We start from the raw sequence: 26,435 nt of genomic DNA, 5'->3' as shown, positions 1-26,435 counted from the left end.
TTATTTATTTTAACTTTTTGTTTTCTTTTATATAAGTAATTATTAAACCATCTTAAAACTATATCACTTATACCTATACTCTCCAATTTCTTTAACATTTTTTTTCTGTCTATTGTTTCGAAGGCTCTCTTGAAATCCAAGAAAACTGCTCCAATGATTTTGTTTGTATCCTTAGCCAACAACCAATCATTTATCACTACTTGTAATGCAGTTTCAGTGGAATGCTTTTCTCTGAATCCCGATTGTTGTTCACATATTATGTTTTGAGAAGTAATAAATTTAGCCAACTCGCCTATGACTATTCCCATCCGGCTCCTTAATACGCTGAAATTACATTACGTTAATCTATTTAATGTTAGCTACGAAGAGCTGGTCCAGTTCGTATCATATAATTTTAATATATCATATTTTTTCTCCTCTTTATCACCATGTATTATTTTCATATGATTTTTTAGTATGTATTATAATAATACAATATATTGTATATTTTTTGATTTTGTATTACGTATTTTGTGTTACGTCATATACATCAATAAGTACATAAAATAGACATATCTTTAAAAAATCGTAAAGTTGAAAATCGCTCATGTTCTCAAAGGTTTAATTTTATGGATCATTTTTAGCGATTTTTAAATTGAACGACGTATAATAAAATCACTGTTGTATTTTCTTATAACAAAGCTAGGTTATGCTTATATTTAAATCAGCATAAATTTATGAATATACTTAAAAATAAAATATAGTTATTAGTTGTCTAAACACTAAAAATCTTATAATAAAATAATTTGCCTTCTAGCAATTAACGTAATTAAAAATGTATAAAAAAACAATATCTTAGCATAATATTCAGGACTTCATGGAAATGGCTTATAAATAAATTTATTCAAATAATACCAACAAATAGCGCTAAATACTTTTTCTTAAACAAATTACCTATTTAAAAAACAACAACGAGATTATACTTTTGCTTGCTTCTCCGATCTAAAAATAGATAATTAATACTCGTAAGTATCTTATAAAACTTTATAACCAGAAAATCATTACAGCTTTTTTGAGGGGGGGCAAAAGTTAGCCAGTTGTTTTTTTAATATACTATTTTATTAAATGACATGCATTTTTCTAGAAAAATTTAAGTTTAGAATCCACGTGAGAAGCAATAAAATCGTGTCATCGTCGTGATTTTTTATAACAAAATTTAAAATATTTAAAAAATTCAGTTTAATGGACATTTTAGTCAAATTAGGTTTCAAAATTGCTATAAATCAATAACATGTTTAGTATAATATAATAAAAGTATTAAAAAAAACTAAATTATTCTTACAATAATTTTCTCTCTGAACTGTTTAAAAAAATAGATTACTAAATAAATGGTATTTGTCAAAATTATGGTAACTTGAACTAAATATTTTTTTATAGCATTAACAGTTGATTTAATATTCTTTGTCTTTATGTAAATATAATATTTTTCTTATACATTTATTAATATTCCAACGATATAAATTATTTATTTAACGAGTTTTTAAAAGAAAAAAAATCTATAATAGAGTTTAATTTTATTCGTCGAATTTTTTTGACTATATAATTAGTTTTTTCCCATAATAACTTTACTATGACATTATAAAAATATATTTTAACATAAATAAACACGAAAATTGTACATCTTTGGTGCCTCGGTTATTTTATGAAATTTTCGCGAGACGCAAGTCGACAAGACAATTTATTTTCGTTTCATTATTTCCACAAATTTAACATAAATAAACCGATGGAAAATTTCGCTGACGCGACGACTCCTAATGGTTCCTGTTCCGTTTGCGATTATAACCCGGAACCGGATGCCGTAAGTCGATATTGGAAAATTTTGGCGATTTTGACTGTAATTTGCGATTTGGTTACAGGGCTAACAGTCCAGCTCACGAGGCACGCTGGCAAGCAGTACAAACGGAAGTAGCAGCCCACGGAACTTATCAGTTAACTGAAACTGAATTAGTGTATGGCGCCAAATTAGGATGGCGAAATGCTCCCAGATGTATTGGACGCATTCAATGGTCGAAATTGCAGGTATTTTGATATTTTATTTTATTTTAATATGTATGTATAGTCACAAATATTTTACACAAATGAAGCAATTATTATTTAATTTTAAGGCAATGAAATCGGCATCGATGATAGGTTTGTTTTCCTATTTTATGTATGAGTAGCCACTTATGTAACCTTCCATACATCTGGAAAAATATTTGTGTTCAACGAAAGGTTAAAAACAAACAACGGATGCGTAATACGGTCCTGTAATCATATTTGCATAATTATTATAAAATATTTTATGCATAAACATGTATCATTATATATATTCCGCTACATATTTTTTTTCAATATCGAATAAAATGCATATTGCATTTTAAACGTTCGGTCAAGTATTTGATTCTAGTTCATATGGCAAGATCGCTTTAATAATACTTACTCTCGACACTAAGTGCTCGACGTTCACAATACATTGGCGCAAAAATCCATATTGCTTTTTTACTAACTGCGGGGAGTATTCACAACCGGAAAACGAGCACAATATTTCTGCAAAAAGTATAGCGCAGCTGCGGCGGTACGCCGTCGAGGGAAAAGTTCGCTCCACAACAATAGTTTTGCGCGAGAAAGTGCAACTAGTTGCTTAGTGCTAAGGCACACATATAATATAATAGAGTGAGTGTATTTTATACGTTTGATATGAAAGTATGTGCTCTGGGTGTTAGTTTGGAATGAACATTTGAGAGTCCAACGAAAATAACTTTTAATACTTGAGCTTTGAGCTAGTCCTTGTTGTTTTGTTTTGTTTGCTTTAGGAATATAATACTAAAACTTTTGAGCCTTTCTTTATAACAAACATATTTAATTTCGCTTGAATTAATACATCTTATGAAATACACGAAGCGAAATTCGTAATGCATACACAACACATGAGATGCAAAGGAAACGTAAACATGAATAGTTTTGAAATTCATTCACCGTAAAGTTGAGCGTCCCCTTTGAAGTCCCGAATCAGTATTACTTGTGAGAGTTGCATCTCACTAAGAAACGTATACATTTAAACAATGATCAAGCTCTCGTAGTATATTTATGTAATATCTACTTCAATACTTGATACTACTCTCGTTGTGTTCTAAATATCTCTGAGCTTACACTTGATTTTAATCTATTCAAATCACTCATCTCTATTCAAATCTTATGGGACCAATAGCATGGTTTTCATCCCACACAATGCATTATCCGCAAAACTGATATCTTTCTAAATTCATTGATAAGAGAGTTCAAATTGATACTACCTAAGTATATTGACAAGGCAAAAACTCTCGAACATCGTATTTAGGGCTTCCGAATCGGGTGCCGGTTACCCGCGTGTTTTAAAAATAAGAAATATATATTTATAGCGGAATAGCGTAGTCCGTAACGTCTCAGAGTAGTAACTCTGAGGTTGCGGGTTCGAGCCACGGCAGCGGAACTCAAATTTTTATTTATAAAAATGCACTATTGTTAAAAAAAATGGCCCCAACTGCAGTGAGATCTATTGATTATAAATTGTATAGCATATAATATTTATAATTAATAATATAGATGTCTAATTGACTTACTCAGGTAATACAGATTTGCCCGTTGTAATGCTTAGGCTTACACCTGTCAGGTTACAAAGGAAGATTTAATAAAAATAAATAATTAAATCTCGCACATTGCTCCATAGTTTATTTGCACTCAGATATTACACAATTTTTAAAAATATGGTGTGGCTATCCCTACCGATATTACTACGGATTTATGATATGAGAGTATTGGTTAAAGTATATTCAAACCGAATTTTGGTCAATAGGAGAGCGTTCCACTGCGACGGCTACGACTCGATTATATGGCTTTTGACGTGAATTTTTGACTACTGAGAAGTGATAAATGTTTTTTGCGCTATCCTATTGGTCAAAATTCTATTTAGATGTGCTTCATTTGATTCTCACTAAGTCGTAATATTATTATAAAAATAACCGAGTGTTTCCACTGCGACGGCACCGACACGATTTTATTGCTTTTGACGTAGATTTTTGACTTCTGAGAAGTGATAATTGTTTTTTGTGTTGTCCTATTGTTCAAAATTCAGTTTAGATATGCTTTATTTAATTCTCATTTATAGTAAGTCCTAATGTTGTTATAAAAATTATTAATATGAACACTAGATAACCGAATGCTTTCACTGCAACGGCGCTGACACGATTTTATTGCTTTTGACGTAGATTTTTGACTTCTGAGAAGTGATAATTGATTTTTGCGCTGTCCTATTGGTCAAAATTTGGTTTATATATTATTTATTTATTAATGTATGTTTTATGACACAATGTATGTTTTATGACACATAAAAAAATTTAAGTATCTGCTTAAAATACACACGGCATACTCGGAGGACGATCATACACAAAAAACGGCATTTAAATCTTATTGTTAGTTTTTACCATCATATTTATTATCGATTTAGAAGTAACAAAAAAATATTTATTTTTCACTTTTGTAAAAATATAAAAATAGAAAATTCTACTTATACAATTAGGTGATTCATAAATAGAAGAATATTCCATTTTTATTCAAAATATTAAGATGCTTAAAGTTTATAATCAGAAAGAGTTGACAATGATCCGGCCTTCAAATATTTGGACTCATAATAGAAATTCTTTTTTTCTGTGAACAATATTTTGAGACGGGTGAGCCCTTTTAGGTGTTTTTTAAGTAGCAAATTATTTTATTATAATTATTCCACGCACACAGACAAAAGCAAAACAAGAGTAATTCTGAAATATTTCTTTACAATTTTTTTTTCATCCTACTTTGCTTTCATTACAAAATTCAAATTTGTCTGTAAACTTTAAAAGTTATATATTATGACTAAAATTAAATTAAATTATAAAAATTACTTTAGTTTAATATGCAGTGTAATTTAAGTAATCAATTTGTTCATCCGTTATTCTATGAATATTTAAAAACCGTTAAATTTATCAATCATAATAGTTGCTAGCATAATTGCTTTAAATACATTGCATTACATATATAGACTTAATTTGTTTTTAAATTACACAGTAAAGTTTATATACCATTGGTGTTATTTTTTCTGTTGCAAACAATTTTGCATAAAAAATTTGAATTTCTATGAAATATGAAATGTTAAATACATTGATAATTTTACTAAAAGAAAAAAATAACACCAATAATAAATTTTACTGTGGAATTTAAAAAAATTAAGTCTTATGTATGTAATTCAATGTATATAAATATAAAAATATAAGGGACACGGTCAATTGGGCGACGGCGATTGGGCGACGGTCAAATGGGCGATTCAAAATGGGCGACGGACAAATGGGCGATGGTCTTTTGGGCGACGGTCTTTTGGGCGATAGAATAATAATGCATTACAAATAAATGTGATGTAAATCATGATCTTATAATTAATTAAATAATTAACATAATTTAATACATATTAAAAAATATATATATATATGTAAATTATATATATACGTACATACATATAAGTAATATTTTTTAGAATAGAATTAAGAGATGAAAACATTATTTGGTCTAAACAGAATATAATATACCTACATAAGATATAGTATGTATATATTTACTTATCATTTGTGCTTATTTAATCATAAAATATCACTTAAACAGTGATTTTTTTTATTCAAGAATTTTAGAGAGAGTTACCCGATATCATAAAACACTTAAAACACACGGCTTAAGTCGGTAATTTTATTATAAGTATACTACCTGATAAATGTTTATAGTGGGCCCTTACGCGAATTTTTTTTATGTTTTGAGCCTTGGAAACTACTCTGAGAACAAACCTTTGGAATTTCCAAAAATCGCATATTTTACAGTTATCTATTTTAAATTAGATAGGATAGTTATTTATAAATATAATAACACAGAACTAACGCTGATAAGTGTTTATCGTGGATTTTGCCCTTTACGCGATTTTTTTATGTTTTGAGACTTATAAATTAGTGTGAGAACAATCTTTTGGAATTTCCAAAAATCGCATATTTTACCGTTATCTATTTTAAACTGAATAAGGTGGTTATATATATATAAATATAAAAACCTAGAACTAGCGCTGATAAATGTTTATCGTGGGTTTTGCCCTTAGCGCGAATTTTTTTATATTTTGCGCCTTGGAAATTAGTGTGAGAATAAGCTTTGCGAATTCACAAAAATCGCATATTTTACAGTTATCTATTTAAAACTAGATAGGGTAGTTATATATAAATATAAAAACCCATAACTAGCGCTCAGTATACTTTTGAATTTTGACTGAAAATGTTCGCAAAAAGTTTCGTTGCGCCTTTGAAAATTATTTTTGTCGTGGTTTTAAAACACTTTGTCACAGTGTCATTGTGTTTTTGGTAAAAAATTCAGTACAGCAAGAAAATAAGTATGTGTCTTTTTATTCACATGTGGGTTATATTTTATGTGCTATTTATAGATAATTGGTTTTTATAGATCATTGTTGAGAACGACTAATTTGAGTTACCACAGTTTATATTCTTCATAAATGGATAATTCACGCATATTAAGTCAAAAAGACAAAGAAAAATATGTTTGGAATGGATATCTTTATAAAAAGAACAGACCAAAGAATTTTTATAAAAGTTTTGAGGTACAATAGAAAAAATATCATAGAATATTTACATGGTATGTATATAATTATAATATGAGTTAATAATTTGAAAATAAAATTGTTTTTAGCATTTAATATACTTTTTCGTTTTAATGTATGTTTTATTAATATTTACAATAAAGCAAAGCGTGCAAGTTTTTTCTGTCGCCCATATGACCGTCGCCCAAATAACCGTCGCCCAATTGAACGTCGCCCAATTGACCGGAATCGCCCATTTGTCCGTTGCCCGATTGTCGCGTACCGAAATATAAATGTATAATGTTTGCTTTTTTTATATCCTTCATTATTTATTGTATAGAAAAACATTTCGATTAAATTATATATTAAAATATATACATCGGTTTTAATTTTCTATTCAAATATTTTTTATTTTGTAATTAAATACCAATACATTTATATAAATTTATTATATTTGATTTTCGTATTTTTCTTAAATAGTTTTTAATTAAAAAATAAAAAAAATGTTTGAAAAGAAAATTAAAACCGATGTATAATTTTTAATTTTTTCGAAATATACATCTACACATAATAAATATTGATATATATAATAAAAAAGCCAAAAACATTATACATATAATATAAATCATACCTCTCTGTCAGCATATAATAGTAGTCAAAATAATAATTCATTGATAAATAATCCAAATACTATAAACACTATTTTCTGTAGAATTTTTTAAAAAAAGCAATTGAATATTTTATGATTTTTCGTTATTTTTGATTTTTATGAAAAATTTAAATTAACCCAGATCTTTGTATTTAATTGTCGGTAGTAAACGTTTATCTTAAAAAAAGTTTTATCTGTTTTTATCTTTACATATCATAATACTTAAATGAAAAAATAAGATTTTGTATTATTTATATTTATGAGTCTTGTGTATTTGAATTTTAAATTAAATAAATTTATGTAATAATATCAAGATTGGACTCGAGAATACTTAAATGTTAAAAGTAGTTGAACATCTCATTTTAAGCTTTTAAGCGATACAATTACAGTACTGTAGAGAGCTTACAATAAAAGTGTTAACATCCCAACAATTAAATACGGTAGTGTTTTAACCAGATGTCGTTATTCGCCGTCTTAATAATGAGATGAAAACTTGAATTACTTAATATTTTTTCAAATTACACAAAACCATCTGGACTTATTTAAGCAAATATAAATAAATATATATAAGATGTTAGTAGTAGTGTAACCAGATGTGTCGCCCAATATAAATCCATAATCTCGAAATAATTGTACATTTTTGTGAACATTTCGGAGGAGCTCGTCAAGAAAAACAATATAGCACTATCTATAAAGTTTCGAAAGTAAATCCGCTTAAAGTTTCGAGTGCTATAATACAAAATCTATTTTAGAATGTGCCCGAAAGAATTATGTGCGAAATAAGCAAAACAGGTTTAAGTAAACTTTTATATCGTTGTAAAATATATCATATCTGCAAATAAATACAACTATATTTTGCCACAAATATATGCTATATGCCTTAATCTAGACTTATAGTTTGGGTATTTTTTACCATATAGATTTAATTTTTAATATAGTAAATTTACATTGTTCAAATAAAAATGCATGGTTTAATTTCAACTCACATGTGATATTTAATCCAGAAGTATTCCCCTATGACAAAACTATTTCTCCAGAATTAATTTTAACATTTTAAATTGAACTGAAAATATACTTGTCTTGAAAAGTAAAAAATAAATATTCAGTTTATATTAACGTGTAATTTTACATAATAATCTAGTATATTATTTGTTTGTTACTTTCCTTTTAAATATTTTCTTGAAGCATAGTTGCAGGAGGTTGCACAATATATACTGAATGGTTGAAATATATGTATAAACTGTAGTTGATCAAACACAAACATCTTTATTTGCATTACAAATCAGCTGTTTAAACATCGTATTTCATTTCATGTATAAGCCTCTTTCTAATTTAACGTCGCCGATACGACCGCAACACTCACTATTTAGCTAAAAGCGACCCTACTACGTAGTACGTACACCCATATAATACACATATTACGACTTTAGCCGCGTTTTGAGAGTCTTTTGAGACGGCTTGTTGGCGTCCCTGGCAAAGTTTGCCTGAGATAAGAGAGCAAGTGTACTTGCCGACTGTCAACTCTCGTGAAAAGGTACGAGACTTCCCTAAAGTAGTTAAACGACTAAGAGGCTTGTTCTGGCACTGCACACGTCCACCTTTCGAGCTCTCTTAAAATAATTAACTAGGTCTAAAGATGAACCATATATTGAGTTTATACATCATTACATTCGATGGTTGCATATTTCATCAGGAAGTGAAATAGTAAATAGATTAATCAAAATCAAAAAACTTTTTTTTATTTTGCTTTAGGAAGCAAATTATATATTATTATACATATACATATACATCAAGTTATTCTTTGAGACAAAGCAACTAGCTGCAAACAAACTTTTTCTTTGACTAAACGCAGTTTTCAAAGACTTTTTTGATTTTTTTTTTTTTTTTGATGAAGATTTGTTTAAAAAAACTGTCTCTTTGGAATAGTCGCATACAATAAAAATACATCAAAATGTTTCTATTTTAAAAAAAAAATAATTGCCACTGATGTAAACCGTAAATTAATTTTCATCGTAGTAAATGCAATATTTGGATTATTAATCCATATATTGCATTTACAAGGATTCTCATTATCAATGTAATATGTGAACTTAATACTCATTGATGTTTTTTAATTCTATTTAGTTCATATGAAATATTTACAATCAATTCAAAAATAATTAATGGTCCTTAGTTAAATATTATTTTATGATGAAAAGCTTTTTAGTACACATTTAACATTTCACGTGTTTCTATTGTAGTTTTCATGACGTAGCGTATATGCGGGCTGTGAAACGAATCACTATGTTTGCTAATAGTTTTTGGAGGTAAAAGCTAAATATTTCACGCGGTGAATTATTGTTGGGAGTAGGCAGCATTACGGCATTAAACTCTGGTAAAAGCTCTTCGAAGCGAGACAGTGTGCAAAACCCCTTTAAGAATTATTTGGTAAAATAATAGTATGAAACTTATTTACTTGTTTACTTAAGATTAGCAAAATTTCTCCATTCGTATATATAATATTATAATAAAATATTCCAGATAATTCCGTTAACAAAAATATGTGATTCTATGAATTAACCAGATTTATATAAGGGGCAATTTTAAATTATTAAGGTAGGATTTAGCTTTCCTGTCGCGCGATTTGCTACCCAATTTTTTTACGTGAAAAAAATAAAATAAAGGTAGAAATATTTTGCGTGCTTGTAAAAAGGGGCAAAAACAAAGGTAAACGTGTTTGTTTATCTGCCAAATTTTCCGCAAAACAAGAATCATATTATCCAGGTAATTCGAAGGTAACCGCAGTATATATTTTTCTTTATTCTAGTCTTATGCGATTTGTTGATCAATATTTTGTATTCAAATTTAAATTTTTCTTATTGATTTAGATTTTTTAATTTATTCAAATAAGCATTTTGCGTTTTGATAACTAATATGGTGTTGACATTTTTCAACAGGGCAATCATACAGTCGGTTTGTTTGAAGGGTGGCGATGAAAAGCTCAATGGGAACTTTGGTCATGAAGCGATAAACGAAAGGCGTACGTACAATAATGGAAAATTCCGTTTGAACGATGCTATGAATGCGAGTGGGAAGTGTAAACGGCGAATGAGTTATTTTTAACGAATTGTCTGAACGCCTGAAAGGAGCGCTTATTTTTAGTATATATTAAAATAATAAAATTTTAATTGAATTATAGTTAATTAAATTTATTTAATTATTAAAAATCATAACATTCTCGATGCGCGTATATGTATGTATGATATTATTGTTTATTTTATTACAAATCTGATAATTATGATTTCGGATCTTGACGTCGAAGGGGTGTGACTTTGCAGTCAAAATAGACTATGAAAAAAGCAGTTAATTGCTAAGTTGTAAAATTTACCAAAGCGAAATAGGGTTGTATTGTAAATATTTAGTAGACTAAGCTCTCGTGTTTGTTGTTATTGTTTGTTCTCGGTCTCGGTCTGGTTGTCTACCGTCTTGAATCGTCTCGATGCAGGTGGATGTCTATGATCCTCCCGTTTCAAATCGCTTGATCGTCTCTGATGTGACAAAGTGTCATACTTTCGATGCTGATGTTAGTTGCCCAATTGCATCGCTTTCATAGCTTGCATATTCAACCAACAAAATATGATCATGCCTTGAATAAATAAAATTGCAAGGTGAAACGATCTCGATACCCGTCAATCCAAGGCGTAGATTACAATACCGGTTTTTACGCAAAATAGACCAAATAAACGCATATTTTTTTATGATCATCACTAACGATTAACAGGCTTGCTGATATTATTACAATAAACATCAATATTTGTGTAAATTTAATGAAATGTTAAGCTGAACGTATTTGATTTAATAAAACTAAAATTTTAAGCTTGAAAAATATTTAAAATTAGAATACTGTTTTTTTAATATAATTATGTATTATTATATAAATTTAGTATTAACTACATTTATTTAATAATTGCACAGCGAAATCACGATTGTCGTTACAACATTTATAAATGCAGAGGTTCCAAAAGTGTGCGCCGCTATTACAAAATTTTGTTTCAAAGTTATCATTTTATGGCTGCCTAATAATTTAGTAGTCAAAAAAAGAAAGTACTGATTCAGACCGCGCGCTCGTTGGCCGTTAATCACCTTTCTTGACCTTAACAGTCATGCTCACAAATTGGCCTTAATAACTTACTTATTGGCTAATCTTTAAATACAACTTAAAATTATTTCATTATTTTTAGTTAATTTATGTATTCGATAATATTAAAAATGTGAAATAATAAATCAACTGAATAAAATGTTCTACGATTTATTCAAAGTCTATTTTTTTTAAATAAAATTTTTGTTGTAAACGCTTTGAAAAGACAGTAAATTTGCGGTATAACAGGTAAAATAATTAAAGTACTGTTTCAAAGTAAACAATATATAGTAAATGAAAATTCTTAAAGAAATTATAAATATGTTTAAGCATTTAAAGCTAGTTTTTAAATCCATCTTTATAATTAATAATGAGAAAAAAATATGAAATGATGAGCTATGAAAATTCCCACGTCTTTAAACAAACGCCAAAAAATGTATAACAATATTTTTGCCACAAAGTGCGATAATTGTGTAAAATCACCTGCGTTATCGACCGGTTTTTTTTGAAGATATAGTTATTAAGATATGCATAATTAATTTTGAAAAATATTTCCATATTAATTATGCATAAATTATGCTCTTTTTTCTACTAATCATTCATATTTATCTGTTTTGTGTAAAGTAAATCAACGCTATTCGAGTCTCTTCTTTATTACTCACATTTCAACAACATTTATCGTCCTTCTTATGCACATTCATCAATCTACAACTTATTTTTTTGACAATATTTGGGCATGAAATTGCACCCAAACCTTTCTTAACACAATTTTTATTAGTTTGACGCTCACTGATTTTATCATTGCGAATACAAAAATAATAGTTTAAATTTGACTCTAAAACGTTGACTAATAAAAAATTTTTTGCAATAATATTTACAAAAAAAGTTGCGGTATTTAATGTGTTAATAATTTTTATTACAATGGAATTATTTTATTTTTCTCAAAAGAATAACTCAAAGCACAAAACTGAACTATAAATCAGTGAAATATGTATTGAATTACTCATTGTATTATAATAAAAATTATATTGAGTTTTTAAAGCAAATGTGTTAAAAAACATGCTTAGTAATTGATTATATCTAAAATAAAAAAAAAGTTATATAGTGTAATACAATGAGTTTTGTGAAAACAAATAAACAAATATAGTCAATCGAACTATTTTTATAAAGCTTTAAAATTAAATATATATACTGTAGTTTTGAAAGTATTGAAAGCTCATCTGCAGATAAAATTACGTCCATAACCTTTAAAATTCAATAGGAATTATTTACGTAACTAAACAATTTTATTATTATATGTTAAGGAATAAATTAACGAAAAACCACAGGATTAATTCGCATGTTTACAAAGCGTTAGTTCCAACTAACGACCTTATGACACGTAGCTTCAAAGAAATTTATAATTAATTCGTTCATTTTAGATTAAGCTTGAAGTAATAAAAATTGTGAGCTTATTAATAATGTCTTGATGTAAAAATGTATTGAGGTTACATGATATACGTTTTTTTAATATAGGTACCAAAATTCTATATGATATATACAAATGTATTGTTTTTTTATTTTTAGGTATTTGATTGTCGATATGTTACCACAACTAGCGGTATGTTCGAAGCCCTTTGCAATCACATAAAATACAGCACAAACAAAGGCAATATCAGGTAGAATATTTTGTATATTTTTCAAACACATTATGCGTTTATATACATATGTATATGCTTACATGAAATTTCCAGATCGGCAATAACCGTGTTTCCACAGCGTACAGATGGAAAGCACGACTACAGAATATGGAATAGTCAACTGATTAGTTATGCTGGATACAAAAATCCAGACGGTACTATAACTGGAGATCCGATGCATGTAGAATTTACCGAGGTAAAGTTATAATAAATATATAAATTAAAATTAAATGTCAGACAAATATTTAATATAAATAATATGCAATTATTATATTATACAGTTATGTATGAAACTCGGATGGAAGGCGCCGAAGACAGCTTGGGATATAATGCCTCTCGTCCTGTCCGCGAATGGCAAAGATCCTGACTTTTTCGAGATTCCCAGGGATTTGATCATAGAAATTGAATTTACGCATCCGACGTAAGTATCTCCATATTATCATCTGTTTTTGATTTAAATGCTTGAACGTCTTACGAAAACACTCGCATACATTATATATACACGCATGGTATAAAATTTGGATATCTCCAATTATTTCATCACGCATCATGACAGAAATTCGGATTCAAACAAAATTTATTCGCCATGCGTATGAAATATGTAATGAAACGTATTACATCCGACATGTGTTCATGAATAATATTATATGTGAAAGAAATACGCTTGCGATTAAAAGCTCGAAAGCTTCTCGGAAGCAAAGATCGATGCTGAATATAAAATGATTACTAGAGAAATGTATCAGTAATAAAATAAATATAGAATGTTCGATAACTTTCACATAAACATTTAAAATAAACAAAATTCTATTGAGTGAAACGATGCATTATTATAGTGAAGCGACGTGCATTATTTAAATTTTTTTTTTAGTAACTAAAGCAACATACATCTTAAAATCTTATATCAATGCCACTACATATAGCAATTAATCTAAAAAGGTCAAATCCTTTCCTAGTAATGTTTGAACTATATTTAGAAGCAATCCAACGTCGGTTTACTTAAGAAATCGGAGTCGTACTGCATACTGATCAAACACGAAACTTTGACGCCAACTTAACCAATCTCGTAACAATGATTTTGACACTACTCGTTAAAAGTTTATTTAATGAAAATCCAACAGCATTTCACATATGTACATAGTTCTTAGTATATACAAATACGTTGTTATAATTTATGTTTTCATTACATATATATTTCATCTACTTGAAAGTATACGATACGACAATTATTGCGTAAAAGCCATTAGCACGTTTTACGCGAAAATCTGTTAAACTTGTTTTTTAATTACTTCAAAACGTTATGACGTCTCTAGGTGTTGCTCTCGGTACTGACTGTTTCCGGTCTTTAAATTTTCATCGCTCAACGGAGAGGAAAATCAGACTCATTCCGTATACTGCACAAAAACAGTTTTGCAACACGTCAGTTTTATTCAATAAAGATATTTTTAATTTTATATTAAATATCTGCGTTTTTCAATTAATTTAAGTCGTGAAACCCTTAAATATTTTTAGAGTAACACACTAAACTATATTTGCTATTAACAATCGATTTTTATGGCCCTTTTCCACCCCACCACTATTCGACATAAACTATCAAAATCAAGTACTTTTCACAGAATTATAAAGTTCCACTGAATCTCATTTAGAAAGCACAATATATTAAAATGGTATGCTGTTATCGTGAGGTTAATTTGTGTACATATATATATTTTTTGTTTTATAGAGATTCGCGAGTATTAATATTATTGTAAACTTGTGATTCATAGCAATTAAAACTTAATTTTATATATTTCGGCTGTGATGCTCCAGCCTTGTTTACGGAAAAAACGTGACCATTCTGGTGATATGTAAAGATCTAAGAGATCTAAACATCAATATGACTTAAAATACTTCTTTGATAAAATGGGAACACCACCGTGAGAAAATCTTTTTGCACATGTACTCTCAAAAATTAAAAGTATCCATCGCAAATGCCTTGAGAATGACTGAAAAACCTAAACGCCTGTTTGTAATCTTTTTAAAAAACACCTTACTGACCGTAATTGCAACGAAAAATTAAATATCATGGTATAAATACAGGAATGCGGGAAACCATTAATAACTTGCGTAAATCATCTAATAGAAAGCTGGTTTAACTTTAGACCATCTAATATCGTAAAATCCGCCGCTTCTCTCTTCGCATCTAATGGTCCAGCTCGACGTCTTAAATACACAGTTAGACCCATTTCGGAGACGTCTGGAGCCTACGGACGTACCCAAATAAATTTTCACGTATTACTAATATATACAAAATGCACAAGACGACCTCTATTGTCCCACAAAAAATTAAATACCAACAAATTTTGTCTTAAAATCATATTAAATTTATTGCTTTGGAAAAAATGTTGCATCCGATTTCGCACTTTTTCTATGGAAAATGAATACGATTAAACCATTCACAATGAAGAGATTTAAATACAATTTAAATCCCATCTTGATCCAAATCTCATTATTGTCGTATCTGCGGTGCATTTCTTTGCATTTGTGTTAAAAAATCTGGACCCACGTGATGATGCTGAATTTCTAAGCAAAATTGCATTTGTATCAATTTATAAAGTGTAGTTGCTAGTTTAGTTGTTATTCACAATTGTAAAGAAATGTATCATAATGATTTTTTTTTATAAATAAGACAGTAAATTTATACTTATATTTATACAGTAAAGATATATTTTAAAAATATTTCATTTTAATGTATTATTTTTATTCAAAGTTTTTTTAAACACTCAGTTATTTTTAATGAAAGAGTATGTTACAGCCAAAAATATAGTGAGATAATTTAAGTTCAAATCACACTAATATTATTATTTTGTATTATTAGTATTTAGGTTGCAATAAATTTATTTAAGTGTAAATAAATGATTTTTTAAGTATAATAATTATTATTTAACGTTTCTCTCTTTACAAATGAGAAATTAAAATTTCCTTACAATATTTGTATTAAAACTTTATAAATAATTATCCTTATTGTACTTACTTCAACATTGTTTTTTGTTTTTAATTGTTTTAAATATAAAATATATACATTTTCGTCTAATTTAAATACAACTATTGTTGACCTAAACTATTCTTACACCTATCATTTTATTGACGCAACTTTAGTTACTTTTAAATGTAAAATTGTTTTAAAAACGTCATCTACGAAGGTTGTGTAGAGCATTTGGATTACGGACTTATTAGCTAAATATGACCCCAAGTGGGAAGCAGCTGTTTCGTGGTCTTTTTCGCCGATAATCAATATGGCTGAACTCCCGTATGCTCTAAGTCGAAATCAAAGTAGTAGAAAAGTCAAATTCTGACCATATGTGTAAAATCCTAATGAAAGTGTATTTTTAAAGATGTCTTAATCACGCTATGTTTGTGCTTTTATACTTTTTTGGAGATATGGTAGGTGCTAGACTCTTTCCTAATTTTTACAGTTCAACAAATGCGATTTAGGGCGGAATCAGATTATGTTGTCATCTGTTTTTTTTTAATTAAAAAAAAATTGCATAGCCAGATTTGTTAACCCAATCACAAAATAACCGTTAAACATGTTTAACTGACTTTCTCTTTATAGACACCGACGTTTAAGTCGATTTAAAATATGCACTTACAATCAGTCTAAGTCTAACCAATTAAGCAGCTAGCACGTGCGCTTGTCGCAGATATAGTTGTTTTTTTAATATACTTTTAATTTAATAATATTAAAAATTATATGGTCTGGCAATAAATATAAATAGACAGTAACTCTTTGATAAATTTGGGTCACGATTGTTAACACGTCATAGTGATGATAATAATAATAATAATATTATATTTAATAGAGGTAATGTCGTTTTATCAAATGAAACATCAGATAGTATTATGAACAGTTTATTGCAATCATTTTTATATAATATAATTTCCATCGTTGTCCACAATCTTCTTTCATCTTTTAAGCAAATCAAAAATTTCATTTTTATAAAATTGTTTCAGTTTTTGATTAAAAAGTCTCTTAGTAAATATTTAAACGCGAGACATTAGAGCAAAAATCATTGATATCTATATTATTAATTTTAACTATGACTACAGCTTCCGATTAATTAATGTTACTATACACTAGTTAATTTGATTTTATTTTAAATGTTTGTCACGAGATTTATTTGTGAGATTAGGAAAATCTGTCATGATCGATCGCAATTATAATTATATAATATAATAATCATTAACTCCGTTCTATAAATTAAAAAACAATAGAATTTAAAAAACGCAATGGTTCATATAGGATTTAAACCTTTGTAACTTTCACGTGTTTCGTGCTGGTTGCTATAGCAATGCTCTATTATATAAAAACTATGTTCGATAATTCAGTCAAAATGTGGTATTGAACGTCGTCAAAAGAAGATATTTTTGCAACTTTCCAATTCAAGAACTACAAAATGTGAACAATTTTGGGTATGTTTAAAATTTACTGTACACCATTAAAAGTCGATTTTATCCTCCTGTGCGTTGCTAGGAAATCCGCTTACAGCAATCCCAAACAAATAGTGTCCAAAGCATTATTTACCGCCGGACTTATCCTGTTGCCAGTTAATCGTCAATGTTTTACGTCACGTTATACAAAACTGCAGCTTTGGGAGGCTCAAGCTTCCTGTGGGCTTCCATTTGCTCCCATCTAGAGAAAATTATAAGCACCGTGATCGGAATATTCAAGGAGCTATCCGTCAAAGCTTTTGCAGTAATCCTGGCGGGGCTATTTATTATTCAAGTGCAAAAGCGCAGCATCGACCCGGATAGTCCGTGCACTGCACACATATTGACTGTAAACATCTTCGGGTCAGACATGCCAAGTGGCCGAAGGATTACGATGATATCCTTTGAAGGGCCACGATCCGAGCATATATAAATTTATTATGTTGCATCATACCGGATTGTGTGCTATAATAACCATAGCGATAAAACGGTTAATAGATCGTAAACAAGTGCCAAATACCCTTTGTTTTATTAATCGTAAATATCAAAGACATATAATATAATAGAACAGATACAAGTTAAGTTTAATTATTGGTTATAAAATGATGTTACTTAGCTGTGTCATTTATTTAATTACATTTAGCATTAATTATAGTTTTTTTTCAATCGAAAATAATATGCAATATTACATTTTAATAATAACAAATTTAAATATTTAACAGATTTTTATAATAATTCTAAAAAGTTCAAATCTTTACTATATATATATATATATATATATATATACATAAATATATATATACACATATACGTATTACAAATGTGTACGTATTGTTTTGTAAAATATAAAAAGTTTCAGCTCCTCATAGCTGCCGTCAAAAACATCAACTCAAAAAGTATTTCATTGTATATTTTAAAGCTTTTTTTTCTCCCTCTTGTAAAGTAATCTGATTTATTTTCTCTGAATACTCTCTAAATCTTCATAGAGTTCATGTAAAGATGTGCCACATAATCGACCACATCCACGGTGATTCAGTGAATGTAAAAACAGTGCATCTGCATTTGCTCGAATTATTTTTATCAATATGTATCAATTCAGAACTTATATATGTATATATTTCTCAAATGTTATATTATGTAGCAGCCCAGAATAAAGAGTATTGGATCCAAAGTGGATCTTTGCAGTCCTTTAGAACAAGCAAAATACTTTTAAGAAAACTGTGGACAACTTTCATTAAAATTTTCGTATTATCTATGAATAAAAAAATTCCATAGATACTATATTACGCGTTAAAAGCGCAATAAACAAAATTGCTTTAGTTTTAATTATGCATTCTGATTTATCAATGTTTTTAATTTCTCAATAAATGAGAATTCTTGATTTTTTTGATGAATTAAAAAATTTAGGTAATACAGTATTTTTTCAATTTAACCATATAAATACTTTTATTATACTTTGTAATTAAAATATAAAACAACTATAAAATATATTTATGATAAATTGGGTCATAGATATGTTAAAGAACTCGCAAATGTGCATACTTAAATACGTATAAAATATTATTAATAAGGCAAAGGAGGTCTGGATAATCATTAAAATGTGGAGATGATTCTTTGATGAACATAGAACGTATAATTATGAAGGAAGTGTGGGCTCTCGTTTCATACCCGAATCGTGAAATTATCAATAACATCTGTTGCTACTTTACAAAAACAATATTAAAAAAAAACTTTTTGGATTATCGAAGAACAAAAATAGCCTTAAATCATTTTTCATTCTGACGATTCTCATGCGTAATTACCTCTTATTCGAGAGGGTTTTAGATCACTAAAGTAAAAATAAAACCGCCAGCTGGTTAGAGTAATAGCTGAAAATCGCAAAAAAAATTTGGTTATTATAATACTTTCGATCTTCCGAGAAAGTATGCATATTTTTAAACATTTGCCACGTACACCTTCAGAATTTTTTCTAATCTGAGTGGTTTTTTTTAATACTTAAACAAAAATAAGGCGAGTTGGAGTGTTAAAAATTTGTTATACAATATTTTGTTATTTTCAGTATGTGCATATTAGGCATGAACGCCTTTACTTATGCAGCGTTATAAAAAAGCAGAGGTTCTAAGTTTTTAAAAATATTCATACAAATTTAATTTTATATAATAAAAAATGCTTTATAAAATTTCTCAAACTCTTGGATAATAACGAATCATACCATACATCCTCTAAATATTTATATTTGGCCATTATAGCGAAAAGTGGGTGAGCACGAAACCTTCCCTAAGCTGATAAAACGTATAAAAGCTTATCCATAATAACTATAATTTTGTTTGGAAATAGTTTCTGAGCACAAATATTATAGAAATATTAAAAATAAATTTTGCAAATGTAAAATCAATAACTTTTTAGTTAGATCGTAAAATAATTATGTGATATAAATATATAAGGTTGCTCCATAAAAGCAAGCCTGTATATGAAATAAAAAAGTAACCACCAACAAAATCGTAAGAATTTGTTTGTAAGTGAATAAAAAATTGACAAAAATGTCTCTCCTTTCACAGTTATATTTCATGCATATGCATGTTTTATTAACAAGTTATTCATCCTGGCGAAAATCCCTTCAAAGTGCTACCAGTCTCGGGAGACTGCGGCATCCGATTTACCATCCAATCTGCTCTGTCAACTTGGTTTGATCCCTTCTACGATACGTTACTTTTAGTGCTCAATTTTGTTTTTCACACACAACACATGTGTAGTGCACTTGAAGTGAAACGCTACATACAATGTTAACACTCTTTCTGAACCGCTGAATTTTATGCACATTTAATTCTAACAATGCGCGAAGAAATTTCTCTCTCAAATATTTATTTTTTCGATTCTTATATAAAACGCGAAAATCTGATATCTAAGTATTATATGATATTTATATCTGAATAGAGCTTAGAAGCTATAAAAAATGTTTGAAAGTTTATTTTTAAAATACATATATATAAATAAAAGGGTTATCTGAAAAATTGTGGGTAACCATATCATTTTATATATTTTCCAAAATATATAAAAATATATTTATTATTATTTGCGTTGATGCAAACATGTTATTCTACAAAACTAATTATTCATAATAATTTTATTTGTACTTGTTTATTTAATTCAAGAAGCCGTTAAATAACAATTCATTACCAAAGATCACCTTTTTTGTTTGTTGAGACCTGCTCAAACTAGTCTTTTTGTGCTACTCAAAAAAATACCCATTTTCAGTCAGTCACTAATCGATGCAAAAAGGTCGAATTTTTATCTTGCACTGAAAGAAATACGCGTTGAAATACGATCCATTAGGTTATGAGGGAAACGTACCTTAAAAGTATTCACATATTAATTCTCTTCCAAAGTGATCTCAATGAAGTTTTAACGTATGTCAGAATAAAATATTACATCAGTCGTTAAATCCGATAAGCCAATAAAAAATCTCCTGATGAATTTTGTAAAGCTATAATCATATTAATGAATGTTATATGTACGCTGCAACTTTTATAATGACACTTTTTATTATATGTAGAATTGCATCATTTTAAAGTGTAACTACTAATTAGCTCTCTCAGAAACGCTAGACAAATTTGTTCTGCTATAATATCATGTTAATTAATTAGCCAAGAATTAACTAAATTGCTTTAGTTGCCATACATTTTTACTGACAAAGAATAAACATAAAAGTCTTTCTAAAATACATTTTAACTTTACCCGTTTTACTTTATATTTTTTGTCTCTTCAGTCTTGCACAGAGCGTTTTCTTTTTATAAAAATACCAACGAAACGCTTTAATGTGTACTCGTGGTATTTTTTTATCTTTTAATTGCTACTACACACAAACTGTTGCTTCCGCATCTCGGCGACAAAGGGGAGAACTTCTCGTTGCAAACTCGCACCAGCCTTTTTATGGATAGTACGGTAGTTTAAAAAGCGATGGTGGTGTAGAGGGAAAATTCATTACCCGTATACTTGTTTTTCCGTTAAACTTACCTCAGACAGTGCCGCTATTCATGTCCATGTTTATAAAATAATAATGAGCTTGTTTAATTTTTATTTACACAGGTACGAATGGTTTAAGGATTTGAAATTAAGGTGGTATGGTCTTCCTGCTGTGTCTGGTATGCGATTCGATTGCGGGGGTATCGAATTCACAGCAAATGCTTTCAACGGATGGTATATGGCTACTGAGATTGGATGCAGGAATTTGTGCGATACTACAAGACTCAATATGATAGAGGTATGTTGATTTTATACACAGTTTTTTTAAGAATAAATGTTCAATAACTAATTAAAACCTTTGATTACTGATATTAATCCGTCATTACGAAATTTTTAATTTGAAAAGTAAACTAAAACATGCAAGATATTATTTTATAACGCATTTGATCAAAATCTAGCTAGTCATTTAGTCTTAAATATAACATCTCATATTAAAACCGTACATTTTATCAGTTACTGAACATTTATGTGAAATACGAGAATATTCATTTCGTGACGCTTACCAGTTAAAAGCGAGAGAAGAGGACGAAAATATTTTTGTTCTGCGATATTAAAATTTCGTTTTTCAACTCATTTATTGTCATCAATATGTATTATTTAGAATGGTCATCTGCAATACTGCACATTTTAATAATATTTTTCAACTTTAGGTCCAAAAACATATATCTTTTCACTATATTTTTATTACTAGGATATTTTGAATTTATTTTTATTTCTTTGATGAACAAAGCGTCACATTTTAAATTATTTTACGGCAAGTAAAATAATCTAAATAAATTATCTATTTAGAAATAGATGTACGCGATAAGAAATTATGACTAATTCAGAATCGAATTTTTCTTTATATATATAAGAATTTATTTAATGATTAGTTTTTGATTATTTTTTTTAGACTTGATCTGGTGTTTCTTTTCGTTAAAATCAGTTATTGTGTAATTTGTTGAGTCCAAATAGAAGAGCTCTTTCAGTTCTGACGCCTTCAACTCCGAAATGTCTTTGATGTCAGATAAAGTCTTTGAGAAAGTGACTGTAGGTTGCCTGCAATGTCATATTTATACATATGGCGCTCTCTATAGGAGATTTTATTTTCTGTCCCTTTCGGTGGAACGGCCAATCACTAAAATGTGTTAAGATTTTTAAACAAATTGCAGTTGGACCTGAAAACAGATTACGAATGGCCGTTTTGGTGACAATTCCTAATGCACATGTTATACTTTCTCAAAACGTTTGTAACGGATACTATTAATCTTTTGAATTTATAACTGGTACTTTGACTTAATCTTTATAAAGATTCTCTTACGGTGGTGTCTCATTTTAATTTAATTAAGAAACTATGTTTTTAGTCCCAATATTTTTAATTGAAACTTAATGTAAATTATCAAAAAAAAAAATTATATTAATTCATGACAGTAAAATATCCGTATTTACCATATTTGATTAATGCAAAGAGCAGCAGCGTTTTATTACTTTATGATACTATTTTAGACCAGCACGATAGATCAGTGGTATAGTCGGTGAATAAAACCAGAAAGACCTGGGCTCAAATCCCAAATAGAAATTTTCAATTTCTATTTTGTCTGGGAGATTAGAATTTATGATTAATATATAAATATAATTCTGATTCGTCATCATAGATTAAGTTTAGCTAGATTATACTGATCTCACTGCCTTGAAATCAACCTATACGCCTTTTTGAATGTATTTGTTCCACTATTTTTAAATCCAAGGGCGGCAGCAGTCTATATTGAGCACGTTTATTTATATTTTATTTGCTATGTTCAGTAGTGATCCCTATATATTTCTCACGCAGTAGTGGATTGCCCTTTTTATATATGGGGCATATCACTCCCTTGTTTCAGTCCTAAGGGAGCACTTCGTATTTTCGCACGTTTTTAATTATCTTATGAATGCGTTGGAGAAGTTGAACACCACCATACTTAAGTAGCCTTTCTGGAACGCTGTCATTACTGGGAGATTTATAACTTTTGAGACACATAATCACCTTTAGAACTTTGTCGAGTGGTGGTGCATCAAAATCATCCATTTGTGTTTAAGCCCCAAGTTATCTTATTCGCTAAATTTCCGCTCTCTAATGAAATCAGGTCATTGATTAAAAATTTCTGTTTTTTTATAGGCATTACTTTTTTTCATAGAAAAAAAATTCTTTAAAAAATCAAGGTTTTTTACTTCAATAAAAATCACAAAAACAAAGTTTTTTTACACAAATCCATGATTTAAAAATTTATTTTTTAGTTTTACTGTAAAATAGATAATAATTTATTATTTATATAAATAATAAATTATTATCTATTTTGCAGCGAAAAATGGTAATATATATTTATATGTATTTATTATGTCTGATTGGCTTACTCAGTTTGAACAGATTTGCCCGTTGTAACGCATTGGGCTTACGCCTGTCAGGTTACAACGGAAGATTTAATAAAAAAAAATTTTAAATTAACTTTAGAGAGCTACAAAATAAAAAAAAATCTTCCAATTTTAAATTATTAGAAAATGTCAATGAAGACTTGCATAATTTTACAAATAAAATTAAAACCGCTACAAGTAAAAGTAGATATAATCAAAATATAGTCAACCTTCTATGGTTTGTTTAGCATCTAAATAACTTAATTTAAAATACAAATATTTGTCATCATAAATAGAAGCTAGAACCTAGTACTATTTTAATCCAGAAAAAACTGTTTAATGATGCTAATTTAAAATATCGTAAGATATTAAAACTATTATCAAAGGTGCTCCAGAAAATAAAAATTAGAAAAAAGTTATTCTAAATAATAATTGAGATTTAACTACATATCAAAAAAATAGCTAATGAATTTAATAAACATGTTATCTTAATTGGAACATTTCTATCAGATCAAAAACAAATTAACTTTGATGATGTCAAAAATATGGCTCAAGTTAATATATTTATTTATTTTCACCAAATTAAATTAGTCATAAAATATTCAAACAAATAAAAAAATAACTCAACGCCTGGTACTGATGACATTAACAGTTCCTATTTTAGTAAAATTATTCAATAAATGTATGAAAAAGTAAATATTCTTCAATTGGCTAAAAATTGTCAAAATAATTTTATTTTATGTAATAACGCAACTTACGGAATTACATAAATAAATTAATAAAAAAAAATTTGAAACAGCGGGTTAATAACTTTTTGGATAAAATTGTTACTGTATCGATTAGTAATAACTGTTGAATAAAGTTAGATAATTTAATCAATACTACATTTAATTCAAGATTCGCGCTAAAGCGGAATATTAGATCAGATATTACAGCTAGTAGTTACGTGAAAATGTATCGTAATAATGTTGGGTTAGTTTCGCTCTCGCAACCGTAAAGGTAACTTTTTCTAACAAAAGTTTTTGTAAATAAATATTATTCCTGTTTACCAACCAGTGTATCGTTTTTTAAGCTTATTTGAATTCAGCTGAATGTTGATTAAACGAATAAAGTTTGAAAAATAGTTGCAGCACGGTATTTTCACATAAAACCCCAACTTCAAGGAACGGTTAAATTTATATAAGCTACAGCATAATAGCGCATTTAAAAGTAACCCACGTTGAGTTAAAAAAACATAATATTTTTAATTAAAAATTCAATTTAAAAGTACTTCGTTCAATTTTAGTTAAAAACCTCAGGCGATGAACAATATAATTGAGAAGGTAAAAAACAAAACATAAACTTTTAACATCGAATATTTACAGGAAAACGAATACGAAAAAATGCTTCTGTAAAAAATATTCAATTAAAATTCAATATCAATTTTGCACATTTTAGCAATTTAAATTTTGTAATGCTTGCATACATCAAATGTTATTCGACGGTTAAATTTTTTTACTACGTCAAAAAAGATCGAACGAAACGCCACGCTAAAATTTCGACTGCGTTAATTTCTTATATTTTTTCAATACACTTCACGGACCATTATCATTGATAAATATTCATTGTGTACATTTTGTGATTGCTTTAACGTCGTTTTATTATTTTAACAACGGTTTAAACATCATTACATCAAGATAATGGCCGTTCCCCGACGAGAGTAATAAATGAACATTATATTCAGAATTAATGAATGTGCATGGTTTGTTGTCGCTGTAGATTATTATAAAAATATGTTTTTGGTCATTATATATTTTTAGACAATCGCCCAGAAGATGGGACTTGACACAAGGACTACTGTCACATTGTGGAAGGACAAAGCACTGGTGGAGACTAACGTTGCGGTACTCCACAGCTTTCAGCAGAGAAACGTGACGATTGTTGACCACCACACTGCCGCTGAGAGCTTTATGAAACATCTCGATAATGAATCTAGATTGAGGTATGTTCGTATATTAATTATATATAAAAGTAATGTGTTATCTATTAGCTTTGACTCAAGAACAGAAAAAAATATAATTGCTAATTGTTTTAAAGTGAAAACATAATATAAACTACTCTAAAAATTAACGTGGGTATAAACATAATATTTTTCAAATACTGGCAACTGGGAACACGAAACAGATCAGTCGATTTAAGTCGAATTGAAAATAAAGCAAATGCTGAAAACTTTTTAGTCGCCTACACAGCCCTAACCTAGATATATATGGTTATGGATCCTTCTTTGAACAATGCTGTCTAATTATGAAAGTTTTTTTTTTTTTTGTTTTTAACTCAAAGTTTTTCATTCAGCACTCCGACACAACACCATACAGACTAACGCATTGTTACTTATCTATGCACACTTTTATAGATTTTCATAAAACTTTCTAATAACTATTTCTTTAAATTTTATGTTTTTTACTCTTAAAATAAATGTTTTTTTATATTAATATACATAAA

General features: G+C 28.4%; 1 protein-coding gene across 3 annotated transcripts in view; it reads left to right on the top strand.

Moving 5' to 3' along the window:
- Nos (Nitric oxide synthase) overlaps window positions 1-26,435 on the top strand; it is a 101,444-nt gene that overhangs the window by 56,506 nt on the left and 18,503 nt on the right. For all 3 annotated transcript variants that reach the window (XM_088182273.1, XM_088182272.1, XM_088182271.1), the window contains 6 exons: window positions 1,896-2,058; window positions 12,985-13,076; window positions 13,152-13,293; window positions 13,379-13,518; window positions 21,651-21,825; window positions 25,754-25,935. In XM_088182273.1, coding sequence (XP_088038399.1) covers window positions 1,896-2,058; window positions 12,985-13,076; window positions 13,152-13,293; window positions 13,379-13,518; window positions 21,651-21,825; window positions 25,754-25,935 — 894 coding nt within the window. The remainder of the gene's footprint in view (window positions 1-1,895; window positions 2,059-12,984; window positions 13,077-13,151; window positions 13,294-13,378; window positions 13,519-21,650; window positions 21,826-25,753; window positions 25,936-26,435) is intronic.

This window comes from Plectrocnemia conspersa, unplaced genomic scaffold, assembly GCF_051122295.1.
Source record: "Plectrocnemia conspersa isolate PC_06_02 unplaced genomic scaffold, ASM5112229v1 ptg000003l, whole genome shotgun sequence".
NCBI classification, from domain to species: domain Eukaryota; kingdom Metazoa; phylum Arthropoda; class Insecta; order Trichoptera; family Polycentropodidae; genus Plectrocnemia; species Plectrocnemia conspersa.
Note: the sequence above shows the minus strand (reverse complement) of the source record. Positions and strands in the feature narration are given on the sequence as shown.